Source organism: Balaenoptera acutorostrata, chromosome 7 (genome assembly GCF_949987535.1).
Source record: "Balaenoptera acutorostrata chromosome 7, mBalAcu1.1, whole genome shotgun sequence".
Classification (NCBI taxonomy): Eukaryota; Metazoa; Chordata; class Mammalia; order Artiodactyla; family Balaenopteridae; genus Balaenoptera; species Balaenoptera acutorostrata.
In genome coordinates this window covers 33,536,708-33,552,160 of record NC_080070.1, presented here as the reverse complement: position 1 = coordinate 33,552,160, position 15,453 = coordinate 33,536,708, and the positions used below count along the sequence as shown (strand labels likewise).

Here is a 15,453-nt window from a genome sequence, read left to right as displayed (position 1 = left end):
CAAGTGAGTTTTCCATCACACTTGCCCCTGGATCACTCTTAAATGCCTATAGGCACAGGCATAACCAGAATGATGAGGAGATTATCAGAGAATTTGGTTTTCTCAAGCTTCAGGGTAAACTCCTGGTCAGATCATTCTAGGTGCTGACTTTTCTTGACTTTGGGTTTTTTTTCCCCTCTTCCTCAAAAGATGAAATCCATCCTTCCTATTCTGTATTTCTGTTTAACCAATTCTAATAGCAAATGTTTGGTTTTAACTTGTATAATCTGGTTCCTTAATCTGGCATGAAATTGTTACCTGAAAAGGCTGCAAAGTGCTGACGTAAATATGGGAAAGCAAAAATTGCTTCTACTCAAAAGAGCAAATAGAATGTTCTGGAAGAGATTGGCAGGATGTGCTGCAAAGGGATGACCTCAGCCTGGGCCACTGCTGCACTGGGCAAAAGGCTGTGTAACACTCCCTGAAAATCTACTTCTTTATTGCTCTCTGGTAATAAAGTCACTTTGAATTTTTTTTATAAGATAAAATATTTTTATGACTCCTATAGTGCTAGTGATTTTATTATGGTGAGTACTACTTTCTAGGTGATTCTTATATATGTTCTTTTTTTTTTTTTTTTTTTTAAGAAACTCCAAGTCTTTTATTTCACTCAGGAGCAATTATTTATTTTTATTTGTAAATGTCCATATCAGGGTATACAATAAAGCATTCTAATGATGTATTCTAATTAGCAAGACTAAAGTCATAGGGAGATTGATTCAAGATGGCAGAGTAGAAGGACATGCTGTCACTCCCTCTTTTTTTTTAATTTTTAAATTTTATTTATTTTTTATACAGCAGGTTCTTATTAGTCATCCTTTTTATACACATCAGTGTATACATGTCAATCCCAATCTCCCAATTCATCACACCACCACCCCCACCCTCTGCTGCTTTCCCCCCTTGGTGTCCATACGTTTGTTCTCTACATCTGTGTCTCAACTTCTGCCCTGCAAACCGGTTCATCTGTACCATTTTTCTACGTTCCACATATATGCGTTAATATACGATATTTGTTTTTCTCTTTCTGACTTACTTCACTCTGTATGACAGTCTCTAGATCCAACCACGCCTCAACAAATGACCCAATTTCGTTCCTTTTTATGGCTGAATAATATTCCATTGTATATATGTACCACGTCTTCTTTATCCATTCGTCTGTCGATGGGCATTTAGGTTGCTTCCATGACCTGGCTATTGTAAATAGTGCTGCAGTGAACATTGGGGTGCATGTGTCTTTTTGAATAATGGTTTTCTCTGGGTATATGCCCAGTAGTGGGATTGCTGGGTCATATGGTAATTCTGTTTTTAGTTTTTAAGGAACCGCCATACTGTTCTCCATAGTGGCTGTATCAATTTACATTCCCACCAACAGTGCAAGAGGGTTCGCTTTTCTCCACACCGTCTCCAGCATTTGTTGTTTGTAGATTTTCTGATGATGCCCATTCTTACTGGTGTGAGGTGATACCTCATTGTGGTTTTGATTTGCATTACTCTAATGATTAGTGATGTTGAGCAGCTTTTCATGTGCTTCTTGGCCATCTGTATGTCTTCTTTGGAGAAATGTCTATCTAGGTCTTCTGCCCATTTTTGGATTGGGTTGTTTGCTTTTTTAACACTGAGCTGCATGAGCTGTTTATATATTTTGGAGATTAATCCTTTGTCCATTGATTTGTTTGCAAATATTTTCTCCCATTCTGAGGGTTGTCTTTTCATCTTGTTTATGGTTTCCTTTGCTGTGCAAAAGCTTTGAAGTTTCATCAGGTCCCATTTGTTTATTTTTGTTTTTCTTTCCATTACTCTAGGAGGTGGATCAAAAAAGATCTTACTGTGATTTATGTCAAAGAGTGTTCTTCCTATGTTTTCCTCTCAGAGTTTTATAGTGTCCAGTCTTATATTTAGGTCTCTAATCCAGTTTGAGTTTATTTTTGTGTATGGTGTTAGGCAGTGTTCTAATTTCATTCCTTTACATGTAGCTGTCCAGTTTTCCCAGCACTACATGTAGCTGTCCAGTTTTCCCAGCACTACTTATTGGAGAGACTGTCTTTTCTCCATTATATATCCTTGCCTCCTTTGTCATAGATTAGTGGACCATAGGTGTGTGGGTTTATCTCTGGGCTTTCTATCCTGTTCTATTGATCTATGTTTCTGTTTTTGTGCCAGTACCATATTGTCTTGATTACTGAAGCTTTATAGTATAGTCTGAAGTCAGGGAGTCTGATTCCTCCAGTTCCGTTTTTTTTCCCTCAAGACTGCTTTGGCTATTCGAGGTCTTTTGTGTCTCCATAGAAATTTTAAGATTTTTTTGTTCTAGTTCTGTAAAAAAATGCCATTGGTAATTTGATAGGGATTGCACTGAATCTGTAGATTGCTTTGGATAGTATAGTCATTTTCACAATGTTGATTCTTCCAATCCAAGAACATGGTATATCTCTCCATCTGTTGGTATCATCTTTAATTTCTTTCATCAGTGTCTTATAGTTTTCTGCATACAGGTCTTTTGTCCCCCTACATAGGTTTATTCCTAGGTATTTTATTCTTTTTGTTGCAGTGGTAAATGGGAATGTTTCCTTAATTTCTCTTTCAGGTTTTTCATCATTAATGTAGAGGAATGCAAGAGATTTCTGTGCATTAATTTTGTATCCTACAACTTTACCAAATTGATTGATTAGCTCTAGTAGTTTTCTGGTGGCATCTTTAGGATTCTCTAGGTATAGTATCATGTCATCTGCAAAGAGTGACAGTTTTACTTCTTCTTTTCCAATTTGTATTTCTTTTTCTTCTCTGATTGCCATGGCTAGGACTTCCAAAACTATGTTGAATAATAGTGGTGAGAGTGGACCACCTTGTCTTGTTCCTGATCTTAGAGGAAATGCTTTCAGTTTTTCACCATTGAGAATGATGTTTGCTGTGGGTTTGTCGTATATGCCCTTTATTATGTTGAGGTAGGTTCCCTTTATGCCCACTTCCTGGAGAATTTTTATCATAAATGGGTGTTGAATTTTGTCAAAAGCTTTTTCTGCATCTATTGAGATGATCATATGGTTTTTATTCTTCAATTTGTTAATATGGTGTACCGCATTGATTGATTTGTGTATATTGAAGAATCCTTGCATCCCTGGGATAAATTCTGCTTGATCGTGGTGTATGATCCTTTTAATGTGTTGTTGGATTCTGTTTGCTAGTATTTTGTTGAGGAGTTTTGCATCTATATTCATCAGTGATATTGGTCTGTAATTTTCTTTTTTTGTAGTATCTTTGTCTGGTTTTGGTATCAGGGTAATGGTGGCCTCATAGAATGAGTTTGGGAGTGTTTCTTCCTCTGCAATTTTTTGGAAGAGTTTGAGAAGGATGGGTGTTAGCTCTTCTCTAAATGTTTGATAGAATTCACCTGTGAAGCCATCTGGTGCTGGACTTTTGTTTGTTGGAAGATTTTTAATCACAGTTTCAATTTCATTAGTTGTGATTGGTCTGTTCATATTTTCTATTTCTTCCTGGTTCAGTCTTGGAAGGTTATACCTTTCTAAGAATTTGTTCATTTCTTCCAGATTGTCCATTTTATTGGCATAGGGTTGCTTGTAGTAGTCTCTTAGGATGCTTTGTATATCTGCGGTGTCTGTTGTAACTTCTCCTTTTTCATTTCTAATTGTTTTGATTTGAGTCCTCTCCCTCTTTTTCTTGATGAGTCTGGCTAATAGTTTATCAATTTTGTTTATCTTCTCAAGGAATCAGCTTTTAGTTTTATTGATCTTTGCTATTGTTTTCTTTGTTTCTGTTTCATTTATTTCTTCTCTGATCTTTAGATTTCCTTCCTTCTGCTAACTTTGGGTTTTGTTTGTTCTTCTTTCTCTAGTTCCTTTAGGTGTCAGGTTAGATTGTTTATTTGAGATTTTTCTTGTTTCTTGAGGTAGGCTTGTATAGCTATAAACTTCCCTCTTAGAACTGCTTTTGCTGCATCCCATAGGTTTTGGATCATCGTGTTTTCATTGTCTTCATTGTTTTCATTTGTCTCTAGGTATTTTTGATTTCCTCTTTGATTTCTTCAATGATCTCTTGGTTATTTAGTAACATATTGTTTAGCCTCCATGTGTTTGTGTTTTTTACATTTTTTTCCCTGTCATTCATTTCTTTTTTTTTTTTTTTTTTAATATTTATTCATTTATTTATTTATTCATTCATTTATGGCTGTGTTGGGTCTTCGTTTCTGTGCGAGGGCTTTCTCTAGTTGTGGCAAGTGGGGGCCACTCTTCATCACGGTGCGCGGGCCTCTCACTGTAGCGGCCTCTCTTGTTGCGGAGCACAGGCTCCAGACGCGCAGGCTCAGTAATTGTGGCTCACGGGCGTAGTTGCTCCGCAGCATGTGGGATCTTCCCAGACCAGGGCTCGAACCCGTGTCCCCTGCATTAGCAGGCAGATTCTCAACCACTGCGCCACCAGGGAAGCCCCTGTCATTCATTTCTAATCTCATAGCGTTCTGGTCAGAAAAGATGCTTGATGTGATTTCAATTCTCTTAAATTTACTGAGGCTTGATTTGTGACCCAGGGTGTGATCTATCCTGGAGAATGTTCCGTGCGCACTTGAGAAGAAAGTGTAATCTGTTTTTGGATGGAATGTCCTATAAATATCAATTAAATCTATCTGGTCTGTTGTGTCATTTAAAGCTTCTGTTTCCTTATTTATTTTCATTTTGGATGATCTGTCCATTGGTGTAAGTGAGGTGTTAAAATCCCCCACTATGATTGTGTTACTGTCAATTTCCTCTTTTATAGCTGTTAGTAGTTGCCTTATGTATTGAGGTGCTCCTATGTTGGGTGCATGTATATTTATAATTGTTATATCTTCTTCTTGGATTGATCCCTTGATCATTGTGTAGTGTCCTTCCTTGTCTCTTGTAACATTCTTTATTTTAAAGTCTATTTTATCTGATATGAGGATTGCTACTGCAGCTTTCTTTTGATTTTCATTTGCATGGAATATCTTTTTCCATCCCCTCACTTTCAGTCTGTATGTGTCCCTAGGTCTAAAGTGGGTCTCTTATAGAGAGCATATATATGGGTCTTGTTTTTGTATCCATTCAGCGAGCCTGTGTCTTTTGGTTGGAGGATTTAATCCATTCACGTTTAAGGTAATTATCGATATGTATGTTCCTATGACCATTTTCTTAATTGTTTTGAGTTGTTTTTGTATGTCTTTTTCTTCTCTTGTGTTTCCCACTTAGAGAAGTTCCTTTAGCATTTGTTGTAGAGCTGGTTTGGTGGTGCTGAATTCTCTTAGCTTTTGCTTGTCTGTTAAGCTTTTGATTTCTCCATCGAATCTGAATGAGATCCTTGCCAGATAGAGTAATCTTCGTTGTAGTTTCTTCCCTTTCATCACTTAAAGTATATCATGCTAGTCCCTTCTGGCTTGTAGAGTTTCTGCTGAGAAATCAGCTGTTAACCTTATGGGAGTTCCCTTGTATGTTATTTGTTGTTTTTCCCTTGCTGCTTTCAATAATTTTTCTTTGTCTTTAGTTTTTGCCACTTTGATTACTATGTGTCTCGGTGTGTTTCTCCTTGGGTTTATCCTGTATGGGACTCTGCTCTCTCTGGACTTGGGTGGCTACTTCCTTTCCCATGTTAGGGGAGTTTTCGACTATAGTCTCTTCAAATATTTTCTCTGACCCTTTCTCTCTCTCTTCTCCTTTTGGGACCCCTATAATGTGAATGTTGTTGTCTTTAATGTTGTCCCAGAGGTCTCTTAGGCTGTCTTCATTTCTTTTCATTATTTTTTCTTTATTCTGTTCTGCAGCAGTGAATTCCACCATTCTGTCTTCCAGGTCACTTATCCGTTCTTCTGCCTCAGTTATTCTGATATTGATTCCTTCTAGTGTAGTTTTCATTTCAGTTATTGTATTGTTCATCTCTGTTTGTTTGGTCTTTAATTCTCCTAGGTGTTTGTTAAACATTTCTTGCATCTTCTCGATCTTTGCCTCCATTCTTTTTCTGAGGTCCTGGATCATCTTCACTATCATTATTCTGAATTCTCTTTCTGGAAGGTTGCCTATTTCTACTTCATTTAGTTGTTTTTCTGGGGTTTTATCTTGTTCCTTCATCTGGTACATAGCCCTCTGCCTTTTCATCTTGTCTATCTTTCTATGAATGTGGTTTTTGTTCCACAGGCTGCAGGATTGTAGTTCTTCTTGCTTCTGCTGTCTGCTCTCTCAGTAAAAGTTTTAAATATCACAAAATTGATTTGATTGTCGGCAGCAGATTGCTTGCTGAGCTGCAGTTTCTGCTAGTGTTGGAGGGTCTCCTGCAGAGGTGGGGGGTGGCTGTGTCTCACCGTCAGGACAAGGACACTGACAGCAGAAGTTCTGGGAAGTACTCCTTCTCTTATAGATGTTCTTGAGTGCATTATTCTTACAGTACCACTTCTTTCATTTTCCTCATTTTCCTCCTTTCATTTTGACAAATTTATTAACATTTTTGTAAACAGTATTTTCTAGCATTAAAAACATATAAGCCTAGCCAATAGTATTCTTCTTTCTGTTGAAGATTAGAGACACACATGTAGATTCTAAGTGCAAGACCCTGTGCTGTGCTGTCATTTATCTTGGCAGCAACTCCACAAGGGACATATTATGTTTCTCTTCTGTAGATGTGGATTCTGTAGGATCAGAGGGAAGAGAAACTTGCTTAAGGTGGCATAGCTATAACCAGGAGAGCTGAGAGTCACACCCCAGTGAGATTCCCAAATCATAATCTGCCTTCAATACCAAATAATTAAAATAGGTAGGCTAGACCGCATTAGACTGGGAGTCACAATGAAGATTGGGAACATTGAACTTCGTTGTCTTCATCAGAGTGCTCAGGATTACATTTTTTTTCAGACTTAAAAAAAAAGATTTCCTCTGAATTCTACAACTTGAGAATGAGAACTTTTCTGAGTTGTACAAGCATGTGGAACTAAATGCCGGGCACAGCTATTGCTCCTTCCCACCAGCACTCTCTACTTGTCTGTTTTATCTCTGCTCTTTCCCTTGCGAGAGCTGAATAGGAGGATCACAAGTGACTCTAGTTTTGATGGTCCTGGAAGAGTAGGACAGAGGTTGAAGGCAGCATTGTCCTCTCTTCTCGCCAGCCTCTGCACTCCCTGTTTTCTGCTTATTGGTGCATTTAAACCTCTTCTGTGTGTGTTAAAAAAATAGTTCACATTTGTAGTTCAGACTATAGGATCAGAAGTGTGATTGCAAATAACTATACTGAAAGGAGAGAGACAGGGAGGATGCAGCATCTACTCACTTATAATTTTTCAAGAATTACCTGGGTTCTTTTTTTAAATTTATTTATTTATTTATTTATTTTTGTCTGTGTTGGACCTTTGTTGCTGAGCACGGGCTTTTCTCTGGTTGTGGCGAGCAGGGGCTACTCTCTTGCAGTGCGCAGGCTTCTCATTGCGGTGGCTTCTTTTGTTGAGTATGGGCTTTAGGCACATGGGCTTCAGTAGTTGTGGCACACGGGCTCAGTAGTTGTGGCTTGCGGGCTCTAGAGCACAGGCTCAGTAGTTGTGGTGCACAGGCTTAGTTTCTCCATGGCATGTGGGATCTTCCCAGACCAGGGCTTGAACCCATGTCCCCTGCATTGGCAGGCAGACTCTTAACTACTGTGCCATCAGGGAAGCCCCATTTGGGTTCCTTTTTAAAATGCAGATTCTGGAGGCCTACTGCAGACTCAGTATCTCTGAGTGGTGGGCCTGAAACTCTGCATTTTAACAGGTTTCTCAGGTGATTTTTACTCATGCTAAGGCTTGAGAACCACTCCTCTATGGCTTATATGTTATTTTCAAGGTTCCCCAAAGCCAAGCTAGAACTTCTAAAATGTTAACAATCCATTAGGGAATCCCAGAATTGTCTTTTTCCTTTATAAGTCTTTCAACATTATTCTCATATCCACACTTAATTACTTAAAACACCAACCAACCAACAAACAAAAAATTATCAGTGTCATTAATCTTAAAAATTAATAAAGAAGTGAATAAAGATATAAAAACAATATAATAATTATAGTAATAATTATTAAGATTATTGTAATTTAAAAATAATATTTACAGGTATTATATGCAAGACACTGGTACATTCATTATGATCCATCTCCCTTTCAGATAAGGTAACTGAGGCCCAGAGAGGTTAAATAACTTGCACAAGGTCACACAGCTCATGCAGGGTAGAACAAGGATCAGAACACAGAGAGAAAGATTTGAGAGTCTATGTTCAGATTTTTAATTCCAAGATGCCTGATATTTGAAAAGTAAATAAGCATCCCAAATCCCATTTTTTTTTATAGAACAGAACTGAAACTGACCCGGAAGACAGCCTATGTGAGATACCTCAGTAGCTCAGCCTTCTTCTTCTCAGGGTTTTTTGTAGTGTTTTTTTCTGTGCTTCCTTATGCACTGCTTAAAGGAATCGGCCTTCGAAAAATATTCACAACCATCTCATTCTGCATCGTTCTGCGCATGGCAGTCACTCGGCAATTCCCCTGGGCTGTACAAACTTGGTATGATTCTCTTGGAGCAATAAACAAAATACAGGTAATGTACCAAAATTGGGCATCATCACAATGAATTTAGAACAGTTTAGAACTTTATTCATGAGCAAACTCTCTGGAGAGGTATTCTTGGCCTTGGGCCTGTTTGATGCACAGTATTTCCTGTCTTGATGTCTGTATGTGGTCTAATGAGCCCTTGTAATGAAAGCCTAGTGAAATAAAATGAAGGCCTGTGAAATTCTCTTAAGTCAGAGAAATTGAAGAAAATATTGTTTCTGTATTCTGGAGATTTTTATTCAAGTAATCAATCAATAGAGCAGTTCTAATGAACTTGGCAAATGTGCAAAATGATGGTGGCAGATTCATCCGGTAGTTATAAGATTTTCCAGCTAACACCAGGAATGTTCACCTTAAACTTTTCCAAGTGTTTTTCTGGACTGTATGATGGATGACAGTGGCATTTTATGACACATTAATTACCTTAAAATCTCAGCAAGCTGATGTAGCTGGTAATTTTGAAGAGAGGTTCTAAAGTCCTCAGGTAATGAGACTCAATTAATGCAAAGCTAACAGAATCAGCACCATAACCTTGGGTGTGGTTATTATTTTTATAATTAATATACAGTTCAAAATGTTTTATTATACTTGGTTGATATCCATTTAAATATTTAACCCAGAAAATAAATCATTGTGACATAAATTTTAAAAATGAGGGTGAAGGGTGAGCCACTTTTAGGTAGTTCTGCCATTATTTAGCCTAGGCCAGAGTTTGCAAATGGTGGCCCATGGACTTAATTTTGGCCCTTGACCTGTTTTATTTGACCTTTACATTAAAAAACAAAACAAAACAAAAAAACCTAAAACAACGCATTTGAATTAGTTGGCAGCATTTAAAAATTGTGTGCTGTCACATATACAACAAATCATGTCTTCAGCCTCTTTTGAAAATTTGAAGTATACAGTAAACTGGGTCCTCTTCCCTCACAAGCTGTGGCAGCTCCCCCCTCAGAGAGGGTCTGCCCTCTCCAGTTCATCACAGTCTCTACTTAGCCACCTTCCTTAGTTTTATCATCTTGAAAATATGTGAGTTTGAGATCTGCAATTTAGACAGATTGGTGAATGTAGCTCAGAACCATGGCAGCTCTTGGACTAGTCTTATTTCTTCTGTTAGTCCATCACAGCCATGTGGGAGGTGGTGAGGAGATAGAGAAAGAGAGAGAGAGAGAAACAGACATAGAGACCCAAAGAGAATGCATCAGAGAAACAGATTCACTAAACAGGAATACAGACAGAGAAACAGATCTTAAAAACAAAACTGGGAGAAAAAGGGGGAAACCAAAATAGAGATAGTGAGTGAATTGAAGAGGCGAGAAGGGAAAAAGTGAGCAAGCACCAGATTTTTAAAACTACCTCCTATGAAGAAGACTTCAGGATGCATAAACTTAATTCTTCCTCATGCTCCCACCATCTCTAGGAGCACTGTGATTCTGATTCGCTAATAGAGCCCTTCTTTTAGAATCAAGGTTTGATACCCTAAAATCAGTTAAATCAGATCTTCACACCTTTACTTAACCCAGAGAAGTGACGCTAATGATGCCTCTAATCAGGAGGGTGCTATAAAGATGAAGATAATAGTTTTCTCTCTCTTAATGTTGAATTGAGGCAATTGGTGGGTAATTCAGGTGTGCTTTATAAATTCATCACTAAGGGTAACATGTAATAGTACAAGGATGAATCAGTGCTATGTTAAAAATCTAATGTATAAAAATAGTTTTATAAAATATCACATTTCAAAATGATGAATTCTAGTACTTGGCAAATTAACTTTAGAACACTTATAAAATTATTTTATTAAGAAACAATTTCTAATATAATTCATAAAATCCAACTACAGAATGCATCACTATTAGAGTGTAAAATAGATGTAATAATGTATTAATGGTATCCTGGTTCTGCAATACGTTTTTGCTCTCTTTTGCAAACAGGATTTCTTACAAAAGCAAGAATATAAGACACTGGAATATAACTTAACAACTACAGAAGTAGTGATGGAGAATGTAACAGCCTTCTGGGAGGAGGTCAGATATTTTTCGTTTTTGTTTGTTCTAAATATTTAAGCTTTGCTTGTTTGTGGTTCTGGTTTTCATCCGAATGGGCAATAAAGTTAGAATGATGATAGAATTTATTTTATAGATTAAGAGGTAGAGGCCCAGGAATATTAAATACGATAGACAAGCCTCGTCATTTTTTTCTAAGTCATGTAATTTGTTTCACATAAGAAATTAGGAAGTAATACAAAGCTCATAGGTTTTGGAGCCAGATAGAGCTGGGTTTGAATCCTGGTTCTGCCATTTACTATCTGTGTAATCTAGACCAAGTTACTGAACTTTGTGGAGCCTCTCGTTCTTCATCTATAAAATGGGAATATTAATATATACCTTGCAAGTTTGTTGTGAGGATTGACTGAGATAACTTATGGAAAGTATTCAGCATAGTACCATGCACATAATAGTTCCTCAGTAAATGCTACCCTCTCTGATCTCAAGTTCCAATGCAATTTACATACACCAGTCACCATAAAGATGTATGAGAAATAGACCAATGTATTGTTTTCTACTATTTTTACTTATTTTAATTCACTACTAAAAATTCTCTCATATTTCTCATGGTCAGAAAAAATATTATCAATGATTTTTTTCAGCTTCTAAAGAAGTAATATTTGATTATTGAGAATACCTGTTGAGTTCCTCTTTCCTTATCACTTTTTTATGTTGAGTAAACATAGGAGTTATGAAACCAATGTCCCATTTCTACATATTTCACAATATCTTAAATTGGTTTTATTTATATAAGTAACCTGATCTCAAGGGCTTTACTATACTTCGTTTTTTTAGATGTAAGTAAGAGAATAATTCTTTATCTGCCCAGAAAAATTGTGGAGAGGTGTGTGGATCAGATTGATTTTACTTCTTTGATTTTAGGAATTTCAAATGCCCTTCTAGGCATGAAGAAAAATAAGAAGTTTGACAGTACTTACAGACAATTGTTTTTCTAATCTCCATTTCACTCTGCTTTCATCTAATAAAATAGGTAGCATGCTTGAGCCTTTACAATCTGCCAGGTACTAGATAAGCACTTTATATGTTTTGTCTTATTTCTCATAACATTCCTATGATGAAATCTTAATGTTTCCATTTTGCTGATAAGGGAATGGAGGCTTAGGAAGGTTACAGAACCTGGCTCAGCTCACAGAACAGGCAAGGGCTGAAGTCACGTTTTGGACCCCAATGTCACAGTCTACAACTCTTTCAGTGAACCTTCTGTCTGGCTGTATCCTCATCCTCCAGACTCTGTCAGCTATCAAATTCTGGACACTCCTTGATGATATTTACCCAGGATAGTGGTGCTTGTTAAATCTCTGCCATCATGTCTGAGACTTCAACACCCACATGAGAAATCCTTCCAGTACTGTCCTCAGAACTTACATTTTACAGTTTGTTCAGAAGCTTCCTTTCATGGTCACATGCTGAGCTTGGTGAGCACCTAGACTTACTCCACTTTGGAAATGTCGCACTCTGGAATCTCTTTCTTAGTTCAGAATTTCCTGACCTTAGCTCTCTCAGTCTCTTCATCCCACCTTTACTGCCTTCCAATTTGATGAAAATTTCTAGGCTCCTTAGTTCTCCCTTTTGGACGACTCCTGGTTTAACCTCCACCAGTGACAACACCAGTCACTTCAGTTCTTCTCCCAGCAGCACCCTCAATTCCCTTTTCCTTTCACTGAATCTTTTGCTACAAAACATTCACTTGATATCTTTGATGAAGGAGGTGCTATCTGGGAAAATGATATACTCTAGTCAGTTATAAGTTTTATACCGTTATTGTTTCAACTTCAAATGGGCCTATAAACTTTCTTGGGAAATATTTTCATTTATATTTAGTTAATTTTCTTTACCATTTCTCTAAAAGCTTTTCCAGATTTTTACCACTTTCCTGAAACTCCCAATCTCTCCCAGGTTCTGCTCACCCCCAGCAGATGGCCTTGACTTCTGTAAGATATAGAGAAAATATATAGATGCTATAAAATATGCAGCATCATGTATGAATGCTTATAACTTCTTTCTTCACCCTTGGGATTATTTTTTCTTCTCTTTCTTGTCTAAGTGAAAGATGTATGCTTCCTCCTGCCTTTGACTAAACTGTTATTGTCTTGCTTCATCTTCTCAGGACATGGGGCCAGGAATTAGTCTCTCTCTACAAGTTTCAACATCTTTTTTCAACTGACTCCTTTTCACATTTAAATATTTTCAAGTTAAAAAAATTTCTTCTCTGACTTTTGCGCACCCAGCCTCATCCTCCAAGCTTTATCATTCTGCTTTCTTTTGCCATCAAAGCTGTTCTTGCTTCGTCATCTTTAATGACTTTTCCCTGCTGCAATCTGGATTCTGCCCTTACCAATACATTAAAACTGTTCTTTTAAAACTACTTATTTAAATTAGCTTTAGTGAACCACTCTTTCCGTGTCATCTTATATTCTGACCATGACTTCTAAGTCTTCCCTCTCTGCCTCTTCAATGGTGATGGGCCACTGCATCTGCACCTAGGCTTCCTTCAGGCGTTTCATGCTCTCTGGGTGACTCAGGCTCAACTGACATCAATGTGCTGATGACTCTCAAAGGCAAATCTCTAGCCCCAGTTTCTTTCCTGAACTTCATACATCATTTCTAAATTCCCTGCAAGCTCCTCAGGCACCCACATTCATCACTCCCCAAGCTTCATAAACCTGCTCCTTCCAGTGTCTTCTCCACACATTTGATGATGTCACCGTTCACCCAGTTACTCAAGAGGCAAGTCCCTGATGAGTTATATATGACTCCTCACTCACACCACACCTGTGAGTAGGTACAGTTTCTATTTATGTATTAGGAAGCTGAGCTTTAGGGAGTTTAAGTAACTCGAACAAGGTTATACAACTGGTTAGGAGAGAGCCAAAAGGTCAGCCTAGGTTTCTCTGCCTCTAATTTTAAAAAGTGGACTAATGCTTTACTGTATACAAAATACTTTCATATATATTATCTCATTTAAAACCCTCAACAACTCAGGAGACTGAAGTTCAGAATGTCATGATTTATTACCCAGCTAGTTGAGAAGATGAGACAGAGACTGAAGTAAAGACAAAGGGTATCATAATCCTTCCTCTGACAACCACAGGGGACTTGTAAACACGGAACATGTTCAACTTTACTAGGGATCAAATAAAAATAAGATAAATAGTGAGATTCCATTTTCACCTATAAAACACAAAAAACAGAACAAAACAATACAAAATAAATCCCAAACCAGAAAGCAACAGTGTTGATAATGGTTCCTCAAATCTAGCACTCTCATACCTTAATGGAGGAAAATTTGGAACTGCTTTTCAAAAGACTTAGAATTTTTGCTATACCTTTTGCCCTGGAAATCCCACGTGTGGGAATTTATACTTTAAAAAAAAAAAAAAGAGATTTCCTCCAAGATTTATAGCAAAGTACATGCATCACAGAATTATTAAGTTAAAGAGAAAACCATATAATGTCAAAAATAGAGAACTATTTATAGTTTATCCATACTCTTGGATACTATCCTGCAACTTAAAATTATATTTAAAAGAATGTTTAATGGTATGTGAAAATATTTATGATTTATTGTAAGTCAGAAAAAGCAGGTCACAAACCTTATGTATAATTTTTCCTTAATGTTGTAAAATATCATATATATGATTTTATATATATATGTGAAGGAGTGGAGGGGTATCATTAAAATGTTAAACATGGTTTCTTTTCAGTGGTAGGATTACAGGTGATTATTTTTTTCTTCTTGCTGCTTTCCTCTGTTTACCAAATTTCCTGAAATAAGTGTTTTACTTCTGTACTCAGAAATTAAAGTTATTAGTAAAAACAACCTTCCATTGGTCCAAGGGCTTATTGGATAAAAGTCCTATTTCTAAGCATGGCACATGAGCCCCATAATAGCCTGCACTGCCCACCTTACCAAGGATACCCTTTGTCATCTTACCATATACATCTCACCTAGCCACTCACCATTCCTGAGATCTATTTTGTTCTTTTAAGCGTAAAATGTTGTGCATCCAGATCCTTCTTCCTGGAACACCTAGACTATTTCTTGCTCTTGTGAAATAACCACTTACATCCTTCATAGACTAGTACTGTGTCATTTACTTGGTCAAATTCCAGACTGAGTCAGTTGCTTTCTCTAATGCGCTCCTATAGGACTTGGTGTGAATTTTCGGTTGTAGCACTAAACACATTGCAGTATTAATATCTATCCATATGTTATTCTCCTATGTGGGATTTTTGAAGTGGTCTTTTTAAAAAATATGTATTTGTTTATTTGGTTGTGCCGGGTCTTAGTTGCGGCACGTGGGATCTTCGGGGATCTTTAGTTGCAGCATGCGGACTCTTAGTTGTGGCAAGCGGGATCTAATTCCCTGACCGGGGATCGAACCCAGGCCCCCTGCATTGGGAGCATGGAGTGTTAACGACTGGACCACCAGGGAAGTCCCTGAAGTGGTCTTTAATACAGAGGTGATGCTCAATAAATGTCTATTAGATAAATAAATGAATAAAGGAATAACAGATGACTTTGTCTCATTTAAAGACTTTTCATTGCCTGCTTCTTAAAAGCTTTGCTTTTAGTTATCTGTTGACTGAAAGGGATGTTAGCCATTCATATCATAAGTATTCACGCAGTGGTCTTCAAGCTTAATTGCTTATGTATGCCCTAAAATAGTTCTGAAAAACTATGTATATCTGATACATTTTAAGTTGACTTTTCAACTTAAAAACTAATTTTTCAACATAGGTTTAAGTGGTGGCAAAGAATGTAATT

At 37.2% G+C, this 15,453-nt stretch overlaps 1 protein-coding gene across 3 annotated transcripts in view; it reads left to right on the top strand.

Moving 5' to 3' along the window:
• CFTR (CF transmembrane conductance regulator) overlaps window positions 1-15,453 on the top strand; it is a 195,621-nt gene that overhangs the window by 54,484 nt on the left and 125,684 nt on the right. For all 3 annotated transcript variants that reach the window (XM_057550593.1, XM_057550594.1, XM_007195128.2), the window contains 2 exons: window positions 8,362-8,608; window positions 10,551-10,643. In XM_057550593.1, coding sequence (XP_057406576.1) covers window positions 8,362-8,608; window positions 10,551-10,643 — 340 coding nt within the window. The remainder of the gene's footprint in view (window positions 1-8,361; window positions 8,609-10,550; window positions 10,644-15,453) is intronic.